A 20,404-nucleotide genomic window follows, 5' to 3' on the forward strand; every position below is an offset into this window, starting at 1 on the left:
CACTCAGGGCCTCCCTCCTTGTTCTGGGCATGTAACTTGTGTGGTGACACGGCGGGGCCTGAGAGTGAGTCCAGGGAACTGGGCGTGGGGGGCGGGGCAAGAGGGAAGCAGCAGCTCGTGCTGTCTGGAGGGGGCTGCCCACTAGAAAACCATCTGCAGAATTCAGGCAGGCCGTCGAGGCCGGGTGCAGAGCAGCCCACTCCCAGCCCGGTCCTGGGTCCCCTGCAGGGTAGAGAAGAGGCTCCAGGTGAGGGTGCGGGATGGACAAATAGCTACATTCACTGAGCAAGCCCAGAGCAAGAGACACCCAGCACGCCAACCCCGTGCTGAGACACGACAGCAAAGTCAGCCTGGGAGGGCCAAGGCGGGGGGGCGGGGACAGAGGGGAGGGTACTAAGGTCTAGTGTCGGGCATGCAGCCCACGACACGGGAGAGCAGACGCAACACCTAGAGACCACGGAGGCCTGGACCCGGACCTCTGGCCTGCGTGCTGGGTCCACACAGACTGTGGAAGCCGCTTCTGAACTCGTTCTCTTTTGGGGGGCGGGGGGAGGTGAGGGGGGACAGGGAGCTCTTGTCCTGGAGCCCGGGCTGGGACAGGGGTGGGCTGGGCATCTCTCTGGAGTGTAGTGTCTGAAACAGGCAGGCCAGGAAGCAAACATCACAGCCGCATCGTATACAGCCTTCCTACATGCCGGCCCTGTGCCGGGGCTTTGCGCGTATAAACTCAGTTAATTCTCAGAACGACCCGTTGAGGTAGAAACGATTATTATTCTTATTTTGCAGATTAGGCAACAGAGGAACAGGGGGGGGGAAAAAAAAAAGCAACGCATCAAAGTCGCACAGCCGGTAAGTGGCGGAGCCGGGGTTGCAGCCAGGCTGCCTAGCTCCAGGATCCAGCCTGCTCCATACTCCCCCCCCCACCCCCAACCACACACCTACTCAAAAGGGTCTGCAGCAAAGGAAGCTCAGCGGGAAGCGAGACCTGCCTGCCCACTCCCCGCGGGCTCTGTCCCTCAGCCTCTCATGGTGGCCAAAGCACCTCACAGGCCATCAGATGCTCCAGGAAAGGGCTAGGTCCTCAGCCAGAGACCTAGGAACATACCTGGCGCTTCGCCTTACCGGCTCTGAGGCTGTGGACAGAGCACCTCTCGGTGACTCAACTTTCTTGTCTGTAAAATGGGGCAACTCACGGGTCCTTCCCCCATGAGTCTTCTCATGGAAAAGCCAACAAGAGAACGAAGGGCGAGGACAGCACAGAAGGGAGCACACAGCAAGGACACGGCAGAGACCACCTATGGTTGTAACACTCGGCATTCCTGTGGTTTAAGGCCCGAGAGGAAGGGGATCGGCCTGGGAAGGGCTCCTGCTATGATGATGTTTGGCGAATGGAACTTTCAAGGTTAAAATAAACTCTTGGGCCAATCTGGATCCTTTTGTTTTGGCATAGAAGGTCATTTGTTAAACTCCCTTCCTCAGAGAGTTAAATTTAGTTCCACTGCTTGGTACGTACCCAAGAGAAATGCAAACCTATGTCCACACAAAAACCTGTATGCCAGTATTCACCGCAACACTATTTGTAATAGCCAAAATGCTGAAACAACCCAAACCTCCGTCAACTAATGTGGTACGGCCATACGACAGAATATTCTTCAGCCATGAAAAGGAGTAACAACACGGTTGAACCCGGAAAACGTTATGCTAAGTGGAAGAAGCCAGACATAAAAGACCACGCATGGTTTGATTCCATTTACATGAAATGTGCTGAACAGGCAAATCAATAGAGACAGAAAGTAGACTCGTTCGTGGTTGCCAGGGCCTACGAGGAGGGAGGGAGGGGACTGACTGCTCATGGTTATGGGGTTTCTTTTGGGAGTGACGAGAATGTTCCGTAAGCAGAGAGTGGTGACGGCTGCACAGCTCTGTGGCTGTGCCCTGGGAGAAGCAGGTGGATAGAAGGGGAGGATGCAGGAGGGGGGGATTAAGTCGCTCCCAGGTAGGATGCGGTGCTCAGCTCTTTACCGTCCCGTCTGGAAGCCGCTGGGGTTGACTCTGAGTTTGCTCACAGCTGGGTGACATGCGCCTGCATTCCAGGGCTCCGGGCTCAACGGTGCCATTCGGAGCCAGGTACGAGGCTCCATTCCTGCTGCAGCATCCACCCTGCATGAACGGCGGGGATGGGGAAAGAGAAGGCAGCCTGGGAGCCACCCCCGTGGGCACCTGGCCTTCTGCCCGGAGTCCAAATGGGGTGGGGCTGGATGGATGGTGACAAGGTCGGAGTCGCGAGCTGCCCTCACACAGGCACTGCTCTGCCGCCTCATTCCCCAGAGGGCCACGTCCAATCCTGCAGCCCTAGCCAACAGCCCCGAGTCCCACGGGCGCCCCAGCTCAGAGCTGGGAGAGGGTGCTTCGCGCCTACCGCTTCCGGCTGCCGCCCCTGCCCTCTGGGAACGCGGCTGCGCCACATCACGGGGCCTGGGGAGCGCGGGTCCCGGTCCCCTTCCCCACCCCCATCCCCCCAGGGCATCCCCGGGGCCTCCCTGACTGGGTCCTCAGGGCTCCCCGCGTGCGCGCGTGCGCAGCTGCCGGCAGGGGGAGCTCTACCCCCTCCCCACGTGTGAGCTCTACCCCCTCCCCACGTGTGAGCACCTGCTTTCTTCGCGGCCATGGGAGCAGAGGACAAGGGTCTGGAGTCGCCTGTGTTCCTTGACTTCTCTCAGCTCACACCGCAAACCCCGTTTTGGGCAAATGAGCATATTTCATGGGTATCCGTGTCAAGACTTACACCCTGATATTACCCTGTCCTATAGCCCCCAGTTCCACACAGCAGCGGGAAAAAAATTAATCAATTAAATGGAGTTTCGTCTCTTCCAGGATCAGATTCTTTCCCAAGCTAAATTGCTCTCTTTTTTGGATAAAACTAGTAATTCAGGAATCAGGAATCAAGATCCCTCCCGAGGCTGTAACTTCCTCTCTCCCCTGCCCCCCTCCCCCGCGAGACGGCTTCTGTGTACACGGAAAGATGACAGGGAAGAAAAACACAAAAGAAAATAATAAAAAAGATAACATCCTGGTTTAGAGAAACTGGATTTTCAACATAGATTAAAAGACAGTAGTAGTAAAAAAAAAAAAAAAGACAGTAGTAGAATAAATTGGAGAGTCAAGGTCATCTTTTTGCATTAGCCGATGGGACTTAACGGACTAATTTGTATTGAGAACATAATTACATATTATTATTGCACAAGGTTTTCATGAATTTGAATGGAGCAAGAAAGAGAGAGAGAAGTAAGTTCCTGTCTGGGGTCAGAAAGGACTTTGTTCTATCCTGAGTTTACGAACTAATTTTAGGTGATTAGTACAATTTCTAAGAGAGTGTGAGTGGCAGTGAGAGCAGCTTTCTCTCAACGCCATTACTTTGCAAAATATAAAAGGAGGCATTTCTACATCAGTCTTCACATGCCTGGGGGACACTTTTATTGTCCCACAAAGCCTGGTGGTGGTAGAACCACAGATGCAACCCACCTCTCTCATGTGACACACGTGGAAACTGAAACGTCGGTAGTAAGAGCCAAAGACGCGGGCAGATGGCCAGGTGCGTGTTACCCAGAGTCAAGCTATGACGCCCCACTACCGCACGGTGGCACTGTCTGCCAACCACGGCCTGCCCTTCACCACTGCCAAATGCTCTTAATAATTCAAGGTAAAGCGAGCAGCTGTGTGGGAGGACCAGGAAGAAGAAGTTGCGGGAAGGAGCTGTCAGTAGATAACTCTAGAATTCCAGGCAAGGTGGTTTCATGGTTCAAGAGAAGGGCTTGTTTGCATACACTAAAATGGATCTGCTCAAGTGCCACCTGCTATTGCAAATAAGCAACAGTGCAAGAATTGACTTCCAATTCTGCTGACGTGGTGGAAGGGAGGGGTGGTGGGGAGAACAGCATGGGTGTGGCTGGCTGAGTCAGAGTGCGTCCTCACGCCGGGGTTCCACGTCTCAGGCTAGAGACCACTCTCCCGGGAGCCTAGGCTGGGCTTTGGCTCCTGCCTCCCCGCCGAATGGTGAGACCCAGTTCAGCGGGCAGGAGGGGGTCAAGATGGGCAGCCTTGAGGAAGAGACGGTCTCGTCTGGGAACTTGGTCCTGCCACTGGGAGAGCAGTCTGCTCCTTAAGAGACGCTTGGGCGAACTCTAATGAGAAAGCGCATCTTTTGTCTCCCTAAATCCCCTCCCTCCCCCTGCAACGTGTTTCACTGAGTAAACTTGAGCGGAAGTAGGTGGACGACTTGCACAGGTGGATGCACACACACGGGGCTACGCCCAGAGACGTACCCATCGACTGCTTGTCCTTGTTTCGAAACAAATGGCTGCCTGGCTGACTAGCAGCTGCTGTCTCAAACGAGCGTTGCTATTTCAACAGGCATAACTGGTTTAGAAGCCAGGCAGAAAGATACACCCGACTTTTGCTTTACTCTTTGATCCGAGAGGCAAACACACCCCTTAAAATTTATTTTGATGCCTGCATGTGTAACTCAAAGAGTTATGTTAGGTCCGAATGCAGGCTAAGCTACCAGGCATCCTTTACTAAGTGTCTGGGTGTTGATTAGCAGTGGCTGGTCGGGGCGCTCAGCAGAAGAAAAAAAAAAAAATCCAGCCTGTGCTCTGTGGCTTCTGCGTGGTGCGCCGTGAGGTGTGCGGCCAGCGTCCTCTGCTCGAGCCTGCTCCGGGATGCCTGCGGTGCCTGTCGGTCAGGGTGTGCTCTTGGATTACAGACGCCTCTCGACTTGTGCTTAAGTCAAAGCTTAGGTAGGAAGCAACGCGAAATGTTGAAGCATCAATCACCTCGCTCTCCCTGCCGGTTTGAATTATGCCTTCGACTGAGTTAAGTGAGAGCGGAGGGCATGCTTCCTCTCCGGAGCACGCGTGCGCTGGATGTAATGACACTTCAGAAGGGAAAAACCGCTGAAGCAGCCAACTCCCCAAGGACAGGAGGTCTGAAGAATTTCTTTGCGGTGAAACCCAAAGAAATTGCTGTGGGACCAGATCAGAAAGAAGCAAGCTGTGTTTCCCTTGAACTACAGGCTGCCCTTGGCTGGCTGAGACTCGTCATCCTTCAGGGGATGCTGAATTCTGAAGGGATCCCCCGACGATGTAGGCTATCTAGCGCAGGAGGAAGGTGGACCAGGTGGAAGAGGGCCGGGGGCAGGGGCACTCCATATACCTGATGAAGTAACAGCATCAGAACACTAGATGGCAGCAGCCGTACACAAATTATATGCTGGGGACCTACCTGTCCTCTTTCCCGGTGTCAGAGCCTTTGATAGGGAACTTGGGCATGGCTGTGTTCCAATAAAATTGCATTCACAGAAGCGTGTGCGGGCCAGATTTGTCCCACACGCCATCATTTGCCGACCCCTCTGCTAAATGAACAGAGAACTCTCTCTGGCTCAGCTAGCTTGGTCCACACGTCCCAGGCATTTGCCCGCTAACTCTTCTTTTCCCGAATCCATGCAGACACCCATCCCTCCTTCCCTCTCAGCCCCTTTCAGCTACCTATGTGATTACTTATGTCTCCCGAACTTGAATTCTCCCTCCCACACGACAACGGAATCGGTTGACAAATGCTGCCAGTTTGTTCTGCGCTTAAAATGCTTTCTTCCCACCAATCTCTCTTCATTCCCACCATCATCAACTCATCCCTTATCTTCTTCGCAGCTGCTATAACACGTAGCAGTGGTGTCAATCGCGTCTGTTCAACTGCTGGGTTCTTCGCACGGATCTGTCTACCTCTTCCCCCCAAAAGTATTCCGTTGAGCCAGATTAATGTTTAAGTCTCCTCTTGGGCTTCAACATTGCCGGGCACCGGAACCCACCAAGGCTGTCAGCCTCTTGCTGAAGAACGCACTTTTCCTTTGGCCTCCAGTCTTACTTCCATAAAGCGCCACACGAATCCCATCTCGGTGACATCACGCACCCGCCAGCTCGCAGTACTAACTGACCTCATCACCTCCGCCTCTCCAGGTGGACAGCCGCCACGCTCCTGGTCTAAGGCCACCCGTTCTATGAAGCGCCCCTGAGATGCGGGAAGACCTTGCCCTTCGTCCACTGGTTTCTTAGGTCTCTTGGTTCGCATCCCTCCCTGTGCTTATCTTATGGCACCTGAGGGTTTCACCGCCCACTAACCAATTATTTTAGCTATCTCTTTTGCTATTGATTTTCAATTACACTGCACTGAGGTCAGGGTGTGGTCTGAACGGTATTGATCTGACTTTCTCTGTGGCACAGTACTGTAATCAGTTTTGGGAAACATACACACGTGTGCTTGGAAAGAATGTTTACGTTTTCCTAATTGCTGGGTTGGGGGTCTACATGTGTCCACGATGTACATTTGGTAACGCTTTATGGGTGTCAGACAGGGGCGTGGTGCTCCCCACCATGACTGCAGTTTTGTCGGCTGTGCCCCGCGATGCTGACAATTTTCCTGAGCATTTTGAGGCTGACGTTGCTAGAGGCGTACAGATGCGGGATCGTTCTGTCATCCCGGTACGTCGTTTCTCTTTTCATTAAGTACTGACCTTTATTCTTTCTGTGGCTGTCTGCCTTAAAGTCAGCTTGGTCTGATACTGAAATGGTAATACCTGCTTTTTTTTTTTTTTTTTTTTTGCGGTACGCGGGCCTCTCACCGCTGTGGCCTCTCCCATTGCAGAGCACAGGCTCCGGACACACAGGCTCAGCGGCCATGGCTCACGGGCCCAGCCGCTCCACGGCATGTGGGATCCTCCCGGACCGGGGCACGAACCCGCGTCCCCTGCATCGGCAGGAGGACTCCCACCTGCCTTCTTTGGATCAGCACTCACCTTGTGTCTCTTTTCATTCCTCTATCTGCCACCTTTGCATGTTGTGCTTTAGGTGTGTCGCTTGTGAATTACATAGAATTGGAATTCTAAAAAGCAAAACCTCGCTCTTTCAAAAGATGTATTTAATTGTCTGATGACTGTTTTTGTACCCCGCCCCTCAGTATTAGCCTGTTTTCTCCTTTTTTTTCTCCCTCCCTCCCTCCCTCCTTTCCCTCCCACGAACCCCACCCCCCCCCCACCCCCCGGTCTGCAGCATGAACTAAGGGCGGAGAAGGCTTACGAGCCTTGCCTGGGGGCTGTTCTGACTTTTACCATTGAAGAGTAAGATCAGAGGAATTTGAAAGGAAGAACCCAAATCACAAACTATATACGGATTTGTAAGTGGGGAAGACAGGCTGAAGGAGAGGGTCTGCATGAGGTCACCCTCTTTCCCTCTCTGTGGCCTGCATGGACATGCTCTCCCCCCACCCCTACTCCTGATACCCCAGACACAGTGGCGATGGGGGCACAGCTCTAAGGGCTCTGCCCACCGGCTGTGACGGGGGTGGGTGGAGTGTAGGGGCATAAAAACCCCCAAGGATGCTTGTTTATCAGAGGGTTTTATGAAGCTGAAAATACCCAGTCCAGTGCCCCGGCCCGATCCCAGCTGGAGAGTCCCGTGGAGGGTTTATATAACTCAGAGAGGATCTGTCTGGTCTAGGAAAGGGGGGAGTTGGGTTGGAAAGGCTTTCGCTCTGCTTTCTTCAGAAACATAAAGATTAGCAGAAAGTGCAGGTGACAGAATAGAGGGACATCGGAGTTGACATCTTGAGGCTGCAGGAGACATGGTGCCAACAGACAGGAAGCCTGGCCCGTGAGCGCAGTGCGTGGGGCTGAGCTGTCACTTGCCGGCACAGACATTTCTGGAGCACGTGCAGCTCCCCGAGCTCTGGGAGGACCTGGCCCTTGGATGCTTCAGGGGTCAGCCCCACGGGGCATGACAAATCACAATCAGCCCTGGATCTTGGTGACATTTCTTACATTCTAAAGGCTTCTCCCCATCCATGGCTCCTGTGATTTTCGCCATAGGCATCTTGTTACTGATGACCCTGGAGTCAGGGCGAGGAAGTGACTTGGGAGTCCGCCAGGCAGGAAGAAGAATTGAGAACACAGAAGATCTCAACCTAGAACTGCGCCAGCCTGCACGTGTGTTTGGGGCTTCATGGAGCAGACACGTCCCTCAACACGAAGCATTAGAATTCAGTGACTACAGCGACACACTGGGGCCCCAGAGCAGCTGAGGGAATCGAGAAAAGGAGGTGATGGGGTGTAAAGAGGCCCCACGCAAGGCTGGGAACGAGGGAAGAGGGGAGAAAGGGATTCCGTGAGGAATTAGTTCCTGGCAGCCGTGATCCGTAGACACAGGGCAGATCGTTAAAGGGACGGTGCCATTGCCTTAGGCGGGTAAAAGGTAGAGTTTGAGATTATACCCGTCAGAAGGCAGTGGATTGAGAAAGGTGTGGTTCGATACAGAAACCAGTGGCCCCTGGACCATCTCTTTGGCCCGAATTATGTTTTCAAAATAACTGTGACTTCCAGCACCTTTTAGACAGCGTGCGTGCTGTCTGTTCGAAGTTCACCTCTGTCCTCGCCACTCCCAACTGTCTCCACCTGCCTGTCTGCACTTATCTGCTACCTCTTAGTTCTCTACAGGCATCTGAGTTTGCCGCCCTTGGACAGAAGGCTCCACCCACCCTCCTTCAGCCTGGAGGCTGTAGTATTCGTGGTTTTGTGGGCACAGGCGGACCAGGTAGCTTATCTCTATGACGACTCTTTATGGTCCCAAGGCTGTAGCCTCATCTAGGCCCTGTAATTCAACAGAGGGAGAGGAAAGGAAGAATCTACAAGGCCTGCTGATTGTCTAGGGAAGACGAGGGGAAATAGGAAGCCGAGGATGACAGTGAGTTTGGCTTGGTCGACCGGGTACCAGGTGATGACGGGGTTTTGCATGACAGCAGATGGGGACAATAAGCTCAACTTTGGAGATGCTGGGTGCGGGGATCCTGCGGAACACCCAAGCAGAGACATATGGATGGTGGCCAGACCCGTAAGAATAAGTTCGGGAGAAAAATCCAGGCAGAAGATCAAGCTGGGCATCGCCAGCAAACGGAGGAAAATAAAGCCATAGGCATGGGGCAGAGCCCCCAGAAAGAGTGCACTAAGTGAGAAGAAAGGGTGCCCTAGAGACGGAGCGCTGGGGGACATCAACATTTCAGGACGGGCCGTAGGACACGAACCTGCAGAAGAGCCTGTGAAGAAGCAGATGGAAGGGGGAGGAAGCAGGAGAGGCCAGTGGCCAGAAAGAGGAAGCGGGGGCTTCTAAAGGAGAGGGCGGTGAGAAGCGTCAGCTGCTGCCTTCGAGGTGCAGATGGCCCTCTGGGTCCTGCCATCCCCCCACGGCTGAGTTCGCGGATCCGTGGATACCGAGGGCTGACTGTGGTACTCGAGCATTCGAGGATTTTGGTATCCGCCGGCGGGTCCTGGAACCAGTCCCCCCAGGACACTGTCTTTATCATGTACTTATACATTTAAAGCGTTTGGAGAACAGCATGGGATTATATCCATGGTTGGTTTTCAAAACGGTTACCCGTCAGACAGCTCATTGGAAAAACGTGGTGTAGACCTGCTTCTTGAAAGAGTACCTCTCTCAGGTATGAGCTGCCCTGACCTCCTCCTCGCCTCCGCCGGTCAGACCTGGGGGGCTGGGGCTGCTGCACAGTTACGTGCAGACAGCTCACCCGAGGCAACAGGCACTTCCGGGTACCACCGGGTGCAGTGCCACGCTCTAAGGCACTAGGCGTCCGCTTACCTGGCGCTCTCAAAGGTAGCAGATGCCGTCTTTTCTACAGCCCCAAATCCAACTCCAACAGCAAGACCCTCTGAAACAGACATAAAAAAAGTACGATGGGTTAGGAATCATTTTTCTATAATACATGCACGTAGAATCGAAGCTTGCTCAGAAGCCAAAGCCAGCAGACTCCTGCGGGCTGGATGGCCCGACTTGCTTGGTGGGGGAACCCCTGGGACACCATGGAACCAGTTACACACTTCATCACGTTGGCAAATCCCCTGGTCTTCTTTGCATACTTTATAGTTACTCAACAGGCTTATACTTAATCAGCTGTTAAGAGCAAGCAGTTTCTTCACATCTTCCGTAAGAAATCAGAACAACAGTATTTTGATGTGACACAATACAGGTTAAAAGCAGATCTTGCTAAGGGTAATCTCTGAAATGGGTGCACCGCTGTATTTGCAAATGCAAGTAAAAGAACTCCATTAAAAAAAGGGTCTTACATTTTGGGGGCTTCTCTGGTGGCCCAGTGGTTAAGAATCCACCTGCCAGTGCAGGGGACACAGGTTCAAGCCCTGGTCCGGGAAGATCCCACATGCCGGGGAGCAACAAAGCCCGTGCACCACAACTACTGAGGCTGCACTCTAGAGCCCGCGAGCCACAACTACTGAGCCCACGTGCCACAACTACTGCAGCCCGCGTGCCTAGAGCCCGTGCTCCTCAACAAGAGAAGCCACCGCAACGAGAAGCCCACGCACCGCAACGAAGAGTAGCCCCCGCGCGCCGCAATGAAGACCCAATGCAGACAAAAATAAATAAATTTATTTTAGAAAAATGGATCTTACATTTTTAAATGTCATTGGATTTTTCCATTATGTGTTGATTTTGCAACTAGAAACTAGAAGTTTTTGAGTCCCAGAGTTCATTTGAATTTGACTGTTTTAATCCTTTTTATTAATTAAAAAATGCTTGCCATTTTTTAAATTAAAATTAAAATGCTTGCCATTTTTTAATTAATAAAACCAAAAAAAAGGTTCATCCCCATCACTACGTCACATAAGATTGCACGAGGCTGCCAGTAACAGATAATCCACAGAACAGTAGCTTCAACCAAGGGTCAGCAGACTATAGCCCAGGGGCCACATCCAGCCCACTGCCTGTTTCTGTATGGCCTGCAAGCTAAAAATGATTTTTTAAATTAATTTATTTTATTTATTTATTTTTGGCTGCACTGGGTCTTCATTGCTCTGCACGGGCTTTCTCTAGTTGCGGCGAGCAGGGGATACTCTTCGTTGCGGTGCGCGGGCTTCTCATTGCGGTGGCTTCTCTTGTTGCGGAGCACAGGGTCTAGGCATGTGGGCTCAGTAGTTGTGGTGCACAGGCTTAGCTGCTCTGCGGCATGTGGGATCTTCCCGGGCCAGGGAAGTTATAAGAATGATTCTTAACCACTGTGCCCCCAGGGAAGTTATAAGAATGATTTTTACATTTTTAAATAGTCAAAAAAAAATCAAGGAAAGAATATTTCGTGACACATGAAAATTATATGAATTTCAAAATTTACTGCCCATAAATAAAGTTTTATTGGCACACAGCCATGGTTGTTTGTTGATGGACTGTCTGTGACTGTTTTGTTTGACTCTCTATGTCAGCAGAGAGTAATGAGAGACCAAATGGTCTGAAAACCTAAAATATTTACTATGTGGCCCTTTAAAGAAAGAGTTTGATGACCCCGGACCTAAACACATAGGGTTTTATTAGCTCGTGCAACGAGAAGTCCAAGGTTGATATGGTGGCCCAATGACGTCATCACAGACATTGACGATCCATCCTCAAATGGCAGGGACTCCTACAGTCTGCTCTGAGATGGTGTGACCACAGTGTAGCTTGAAGCTTGGGGACGGACAGATGATCTTCCAAGCCCTGTCCAGTAGGAGTGAGCTTGCCAAGTTCACCAACGCCCTGATCAAATGTGGAAGAGCCGTGCTGGTCTGCATATATCTGATAGAGAGGTAAGAAGGGCTATGAAAAAGAAAGAAGGGAGGGAGGGAGGGAGGAAAGGAAAGAACTGCCCCAGTGGCCTGGGATCAATGGCATAGAAGCACAATGTTAAGACCCCTTTCTGACATCTATGGGGGAGTGCAACCCCAATCCAAATAGGAAAGAGAATAACCAATATTGGTCAGAATCAAGACCAAGGGCTTGCAGCCTGGAGGAACTTCTGTTATGAAGAGGGAAGAGGTCAAAATCTACCGAGTGAGGGCTTCCCTGGTGGTGCAGTGGTTGGGAGTCCACCTGCCAATGCAGGGGACACGGGTTCGTGCCCCGGTCCGGGAAGATCCCACATGCTGCGGAGCGGCTGGGCCTGTGAGCCATAGCCGCTGAGCCTGCGCGTCCGGAGCCTGTGCTCCGCAACGGGAGAGGCCACAACAGTGAGAGGCCCGCGTACCACAAAAAGAAAAAAAAAAAAAAAAAAGCTAGTCAGAGACTGACCAGGGGTTTCCTGACATCAGAGGGGCAAATCCCTCCCTTTGAAAAACCTTGCTTTTCTAAACCATAAGCAACAGCTGGTGGCTCTTTTGTTAAAGATTTTGCTCTAATTAGTCATTTTAATGTTAATGATAGTGCGGTCCTGAGGACAGGACTTAACATTAATTGGCAAACTAACCCTTTCTAGTTATTTAGCACGCAGCCAGCAGCACTTGGTTTACTAATGCTCACAACGGCTCATTAGGTTACCCAACTAATGCAGGAGAGAAAGGGCTCCCCCACAGTGACACAGCATCAAGGGGCAGAACCAGGCTTGACCCTCAGTCCCCACCCCCGGCCCCCCACCACCCCCGGTGGCTGACATGGGCTGTGGTTTTCTCCCAGGTGTGGGCGGCAAGGGCTGGCATCTGAATATCTCTATCCTAAAAGAAGTTGCGCCTCTGCCCAGCCCTGTACCTTGGCCACGCCCACAGCGGGTACCACGCCCTTCCCACCCCCACCCCCCGCCAAACGCACACCACATGGTGCCTTAGGAGGTGGTCAACTCCGTCTCCCCCTGGATTTAGAGTAAAGGGAATGTAATTGTTACCGTCTCTGAAGGTGGAGGGATTACCTGAGAGCGAAACTAATGCGAAACCAAGACAAACGACCCAGGCGGCAAGAACATAATATTAAGGGAATGAAGGCAGACACTGGAGATCAACAGATGGCAGAAGGAACCCGGGGGTGAAAGAGAGCAGAGGAAAAAATGCGACCGGCGTCCACACCCCCAGGTCTTCCAGCAAAAGTGCACATTAGGGAGGTAATTAGGACAAGAATCTAAAGTGGCTGCAACACTGTTAGGAAGCCGGACCTCTTTTCACAGCTCCAGCCATTAACTCAGATGCAGACCGAAGGAAAACAAACTTCCAAACCTGGGCTTATAAGCCCCCGGGACGCAGGGTGAGGCAGAGTCCTAAGGGCAAACCTGAGAATAAGCTCTAAAGCTGATTCCTCCAACCCCACACCCCTGCTCCAATCTTCTCGGGGATTGGAAGGTGGGTGTGGCTGCCTCTCTCCATCCCCCATCCCTCCTGAATCTCCGTCTCTCATCCTCTGGGCGCGGTGGGGATGGGGGCGCATGGGCTTTTTGTGGAGACGGTCCTGGGCTCAAATCCTGGTATATTATTTAAGGTTCTTGTAAAAAGGAAAGAAGGATAATGCTCTGCTTACAGGATGGTGTGTACACAGCAGGGATTCTCACTACTGACATTTTGTTGTGAGAGGTTGGCCTGTACAGCCCAAGATGTTGAACAGCATCCCTGGCATCTACCCACTAGATGCCAGTAACACCTCCTCCCCGCAACCGTCCCCTCCCATCAAGGGGTACTTTTCACAAAAATCTTCAATTATTCTAGAACGCTCTTCGAGTTTACGTAGGTGGTCGGAAAGTGAACTGTTAAAAACTAGTGTCTTAGTCCATCCAGGCTGCTATAACAAAATACTGTAAACTGGCTTCTGGATGGCTTAGAAACAACAGAAATCTATTTCTCATGGTTCTGGAGGCTACAAGTCCAAGATCAAGATGCTGACAGACTGGGTGTCTAGTGAGAAACTACTTCTTGGTTCTCAGATGGTGCTTTCTCTGTGTGTCCTCACATGCTGGAAGGGGCAAGGGAGCTTTCTCGGGCCTCTTTTCTAAGGGCACTAATCCCCTTCCTGAGGGCTCCACCCTCATGACCTAAACGCTTCCCAAAGGCTCGACCTCCTCATACCATCACTTTGGGGTTAGAATTTCATCATACGAATTTGGGGGCCCAGATGCAAAACATTCAGGCTATAGCAAATTGTATTTTCTTTTTTTTCAACTGAGGGCTTAGAAGCCCTTAGTTTAAAGCACATGGGGTGGAGCTCACAGGTCTTCTGTAAGAGACTCTCCAGCCTCCCAAAACAGTGACGCCTATGTGATTGCGGCCTTGCCTGACATTCATGGGCATCAGGTTCCATGGGCGGATGGGAAGGAACGCCTGTGTGGGGTAGAGAGAAAGGGGGTTATCTTGGTTCAGCTGAAATCCCTGTTGGGGTGGAAACAGGGCAACCTGAGCTGCTGTGGGGACATCCTGCTTCCTCCTGCCTGGCTATGCTCCTCTGCGTGTGGGTCCAGCTGTCAGATGATCTCAGCAAGAGTGGGGCTTCTGCAATGGAACTCAGTGGTCTGACGAGGGCTGAAGCCTGTGGTGTCTCATTTCTCTTGTTCTGGGTAACAACAGCAACGCAGGAAATGAGCAGCGATGTTATGACTTTTTTCCCTATTTAACTGTTGCTTTTTATTTTTTGGAACTATAAAACAGCAATTTCCTATGATCCAACCTAATGAGTTCTGGAAATCTTTTTTTAATATTAAATTTAAGACAGCAGCTAACATCTCGTGGGGGTTTAATAAATATTCAACACAGCCACCAACAATGACGACAACAAACCTCAAAGCTGGAGAGGTGGGGAATTCTCTGGCAGTCCAGTGATTAGGACTCAGAGCTTTCGCTGCCACAGTCCGGGTTCGATCCCTAGTCGGGGAACTAAGATCCCACAGGCCGTGCGGCCAAAAAAAAAAGGTGGAGAAATGATGCGAAACAGGATGGCTTACTCGTTCCCTTCTCCACTGAGGACAGAACAAGAGAAAAACAAGTCAAATTGCAGCCAGAGGGATTTAGGCAAGGGAAAAGGGGAGGGAAGAGGGTTTTGAAACATATGATTAGCTCGCTGAAGGGAGGTTGAGAATATCCCTCCCCTGGGTGGAGAATTGGTCTCTGAAGGTGGTGGCTACTCCCCAGTCAGGGACAGCTGTGATGGGGAGAGAAGGGTGAGGTGAGAAGAATGGAGGGGGTAGCCTCATAATGTCCCTTCTAGCCCTTTAACATTACGTGTGGGACCAGTTCTAGGAGAAAGTCTGAACATCGACTTATTCGTTCCCAGGTCAGTCACTGAAAATAGAGAAAGAACCATCTTAGCGTATCTGCTGCTGGACGGGACCATGGTGGCCATGGGGGTGGCCTCAGCAGCCTCCAAGGGTGCCGGGCGAGCTCAGCTTAGATTCCTCCTCGCTCCTGCCCATCTGGGCACTGTCACTAAGCTGGGAGATGGGTACCAGGCCAGGTGAGGGGGCAGTGTCACATCACATGACAGTAGGGGTCCCCTGGCCATCAAGGGTCAACATGTCTGGCTTACACACACCAATGGGGCAGTCCTGCTGCCTCGTTCCCACTCTGATCCCACAGCTTGGTTGAGCCTTCTGGGGAGGCTGGCCCCCAATATGCTCACCCCCCTGCCTGGCCTGTCTTTGGCCGCAGACTTCTAGCGGGGAGGAAACCCAGGAAGGTGGCAACTCTGATCATATTACACATTAATTAAACAAAATGTTGGTAGAGCCCAGCCAGGTATTGCCACAAAATTCCTAAAGGGCCTTTCGAAAAGGCCCTCTAGAGAATGGAAGTTATCAACTTAGTGTTATTTTTTTGGAAAAAGTAGTTCGACGCACTCTTCTACCATGGATTGCTATTCATAGCGGATGAAGTTAAGTGTTGGGAAAGGTGAAAAATGGCGGTGTTCCAGAAGAGTTGAATTGAACTCCAATTCTTAGCAATATCAATAAAGTCACGTCTTGGAGTATATTAAGAGACGTCCATAGTTGAAGATACTCTAACGTGAGTCCCGCTCTAATTAAAATAACTTCCTAATTGATGTTTCAAGTGTGTGGGTTTTGGGTGTTTTTTGGTTCTGTCCATATTCTACCGTCTGCAGTTAGGCTCCACTTACACAACGATGGACCCAGAAAACCACGCTCCTCCAGTCACTCCAGCCAAAAGCTACTCCCATGGCTTCATTCCCACTTCAGAGTGTCACTGGAAGGAAGCTGTAGTGGGAACTAAGCCAGATGCCCCTCCTTGCTGAAATGTCCGAAGCTGACAGCAAGCACGTGCACAAGCACAGCAGATAACCCATCCTGCCACCCGCTTCGTGCAAAGGATGCTCCGCCCCACAAAGGACCGGGATGCCTGGGCAGGGCAAAGGCAGGTGAACCGGGGAGTCAGCTGTCCCCCAGCAGCATGCTGGTATCATCCACTCCGCGCCCCTCGAAAACCAACAGAATTGAACTGCGAATGATCCTACCCAGAGGATTTATCAGCCCTCAGGAAGTGGACGGCCACTGACCCCTGCTTCTGGTCCCCTGAAGAGGCGCTGCAGCCTGGGTCCGTCCCAGGTCAGGGGGAGCGGCCTTGCTGCAGGGAAGGGCAGCCCAGGGCCAGCTGCCTTGCAGTCACACCTACACCGCTGTCAGTGCACCTGGCTGCACTCTGCCCTGCAAGTGGCGTCCGGGGTGTAACTAATTCCTGGACACGCCTGGATGGGGGACACGTTTGGAGGTGCGGAGGGGTACTTAGCCATGGTTTTGTAATTCCTCTGGACTAGAGAGCCTCAAGAAATTGGGAGGAAAGGATCTGTTAAATCCCTTTGGAGGACTTTTCAACAAAATGAGACTTTGGTAGTTCTTTTAGGATGATGAATAATCCCCATTATCATGCCCCATAGTTGACTCCCACCAAAGTATCTCCGGAAGCCAGGCAAGGGAAAGATTCTGACATCTCAGATGATCGCTGCTATGTTTCGGTTCATCGAAGGCAGATGGTGTAGCACAATGATGTAGCTAATGGGGGCAGTGGGGGGAGGGCAGGGGTACTTGTATTCTTACAGGGAAGTTAACTCAGGAGGAAATTAACGCTCAGCCCTGCACACCCCAGTTCTGGGACTGCCAGGTGCCAGGTGGGGGCCCCACGTGGTCCGGATCAGGAGGCGTGGACCTGTCCGCACAGCTATGGCTCCTCACGCACAGGATGCAAAGCTCAGAAGCTCTCACTGTCGTGGCTCTCCCCATCTTGTAGACAAAGCTGACCTACAGGAGGAGGTCAGTGTCGCGGGCATGCTGACAACAAGAAAACTGGCCCAGAGGTGTTCGTATGTATGTTTCATCCATCCCTGAAGCCTGAAGCCCGGCTGTACCTCCATCCTTCCTTCGTGTGTCTGAGATGCACCCACAACCTTTACAACACCCCACTTTTCTCCTAAACCACTCTGAGTTCTCGCTTTGCAATCTGCAGCACAAGGACTCAACAATTCAGCCAAACTCTGTCCTAGGCGTTCTAGGTTCATCATCTGACTTAAACCTGTCCAGACCTTACAAAATTGATACTATTTGTATTTTCCAGAAAAGGAAAGTGGGGTTCAGCGTGGTCAAGCAACATGCCCAAAGCCACACAGCTTGTAAGATGCTCAGCCCACGTGTTCCTTCTGGTTCAGAGCACATCACACTGACTCCTGGTTTAATTGATCATTATGACTCCTTCCTGCTCAGGACCCAAAGGACTGGGCACTGAGTCGGTGTCAGCAAGAGGGTCCACTTGGGTGCCACCACTCCAAATATTCGTCAAATAGCCATTAGGTGTTGTGTAGGATACGAAACGTGTGAGACGTGGTTCCCATCTTTAAGGGATTCACAATCTAGATATTCTTTTAGAGTCACAAAATTAGAAACGTATTTCTCTGCTCAAAACGTTTAGAAAGAGCGATCTGGAGAACAATGTTGAAATATCAGAAAAGCTGGAGTCTGGGGACAGAAGGGAGGCGGGGGACGGGCTGGCAGAGATTGCCATATTCAGGCATAGGGTGAGAACCAGGTTCGAGTGGGCGGATCAGCCTCAGAGCGTTGCCAGGCACTGGCGAGCCTCGGTGAGTCCCCAGGCACGAGGGGAAATTGCAGGGATGGCTGAAGGGGTGCCGAGATGAAGTCTAGGAAACTGGCATAAACGCGTTAACTCAAAGGGGAGGTTTGCAAAGGGCACTGACTGGGCAGAAAAGGATGAATATGGTTTTTGATATGTTGAGTTCAAAGTAAAAAGACATTGAATGCAAATGCTCTAGGTGGCTCCAAACGTACAACAGGTTGGGGATGAGAGGTATGAATTCAGGGAGCCATGTGCAGTTCTAGCTAACAAGTGTCGAGGCTCCGCCTGGGCTCTTTACTGAACCATTTAATTTGGTCCTTTCAACAGCCCTATGAGATTGGTACCATTGTTCGTCCTGTCAGAGATGTGGAAACTGGTCTCCACACCCCTGGTCTCTGCTCTGTCCGGCTTTCCTTTACTGCTTTCCAGGAAACCCTCATTAGTACTAGTACTATCTCAAATGCTACTACTTCCATGAACTTGAAGACCATTTTCCAGTTTTACTTTGTCAAAGACTTTAGGCACATAAAAAGGCCTCATTTCACACTCTTATTTGGAAACTAAAAGGTGGTTGTTTTCCATTACACTGCTTTTTAATCACGGCGATATCCTTACACATGGAAAAAAAAATTCAAAATGCTCAAGAGAGTCTAAAGTAATAAATTTCCCTATCTCCACTTCCCCACCCCTAGTTCTACTCCCAAAAGGTAAAGTACTTTTTTTTAACAATTCTGATTTTCCATTCTCTGATGGGTATCACTTTAAATACCATGAATATGTTGGTTTCTTAATTTATCACAGTCTTGATTTAGATAGTCTGTTGACAGCATGACGGGTTCTTCCTTATCGACCTTACTCTGTTGAGTCTTCCTTATAAATGCTGAGGAATACAGAGCACATGCTTCTGACCTCTGCTTTCTTTCTGCCTTTATCAAAGTTAGAGCGTTCGATATTGTTCTGTAAATAACATTTCATTTATGATTTATTCTCAGGCCAATTCAAAAAAAATGCAGTCCAAATAAAAATTGAATTTACAATATTGGTGCTAACATATTATTCTTTATATAATCCGGTTGCTATGTGAAGGGAAGGAAAAACAATCCTAAGGCTTTAAACTCTTCCCATTTGAAGAAGATGGTCCCGAGAGTCAAGGCCCGGTGGATTCCTTCTTGATTCTTTTTGGCATTCTTTCCATCTTCGAGGTCTTTTTTTTTTTTTTTTTTGAAAGGAGAAATAGATAAATTTATTTTTATTTTTTTTGAATTTTATTTATTTTTTATACAACAGGTTCTTATTAGTTATCTATTTTATACATATTAGTGTATATATGTCAATCCCAATCTCCCAATTCATCCCACCACACCTTCTAGTTCTTAATTAGATATCATCTTCCTTCCTTCCTTCTCCCTCCCTCCCTCTTTCTTTCTCTCCCTTCCTTCCTTCCTTCTCCCTCCCTCCCTCTTTCTTTCTCTCCCTTCCTTCCTTCCTTCTCCCTCCCTCCCTCTTTCTTTCTCTCCCTTCCTTCCTTCCTTCTCCCTCCCTCCCTCTTTCTTTCTCTCCCTTCCTTCCTTCCTTCTCCCTCCCTCCCTCTTTCTTTCTCTCCCTTCCTTCCTTCCTTCTCCCTCCCTCCCTCTTTCTTTCTCTCCCTTCCTTCCTTCCTTCTCCCTCCCTCCCTCTTTCTTTCTCTCCCTTCCTTCCTTCCTTCTCCCTCCCTCCCTCTTTCTTTCTCTCCCTTCCTTCCTTCCTTCTCCCTCCCTCCCTCTTTCTCTCCCTTCCTTCCTTCCTTCTCCCTCCCTCCCTCTTTCTTTCTCTCCCTTCCTTCCTTCCTTCTCCCTCCCTCCCTCTTTCTTTCTCTCCCTTCCTTCCTTCCTTCTCCCTCCCTCCCTCTTTCTTTCTCTCCCTTCCTTCCTTCCTTCTCCCTCCCTCCCTCTTTCTTTCTCTCCCTTCCTTCCTTCCTTCTCCCTCCCTCCCTCTTTCTTTCTCTCCCTTCCTTCCTTCCTTCTCCCTCCCTCCCTCTTTCTTTCTCTCCCTTCCTTCCTTCCTTCCTTCTCCCTCCCTCCCTCTTTCTTTCTCTCCCTTCCTTCCTTCCTTCCTTCCTCCCTTCATTTATTGTCACTTTTAACAATTAAATACATGTAACATTTACCATCTTAACCATTTCTAAGGGTATGGCTCGGTGGCATTAAATACACTCACACTGTTGTGCAACCATCACCGCCATCCATCTCCAGAATTCCTTTCACCCTGCAAGGCTGAAACTCTGTCCCCATTAAACTCTAACTCCCCCTCCCCCTCCCCCAGCCTCTGTCAACCACCGATCTACTTTCCATCTCTGTGGACCTGACACCTCCAGGTCCCCGCTATGAGTGGACTCGCACAGTATTTGTGATGCCACCTTTCCTATGTGTCCTGTTTCCCCTTTCTTGGGTTCCTTCTTCATTTTGTTAGAGGACCTCCTTGAGCTCATAAGAGATGAGTGGGTGA

The 20,404-nt window shown here is 50.8% G+C and overlaps 1 protein-coding gene across 13 annotated transcripts in view; it reads right to left on the reverse strand.

The window, feature by feature from the left end:
• Positions 1-20,404, reverse strand: part of SLC39A11 (solute carrier family 39 member 11) — a 419,622-nt gene that overhangs the window by 59,230 nt on the left and 339,988 nt on the right. For all 13 annotated transcript variants that reach the window (XM_049701912.1, XM_049701908.1, XM_049701907.1 and 10 more), the window contains one exon: positions 9,696-9,765. In XM_049701912.1, coding sequence (XP_049557869.1) covers positions 9,696-9,765 — 70 coding nt within the window. The remainder of the gene's footprint in view (positions 1-9,695; positions 9,766-20,404) is intronic.

Source organism: Orcinus orca, chromosome 19 (genome assembly GCF_937001465.1).
Source record: "Orcinus orca chromosome 19, mOrcOrc1.1, whole genome shotgun sequence".
In the NCBI taxonomy this organism is placed as follows: domain Eukaryota; kingdom Metazoa; phylum Chordata; class Mammalia; order Artiodactyla; family Delphinidae; genus Orcinus; species Orcinus orca.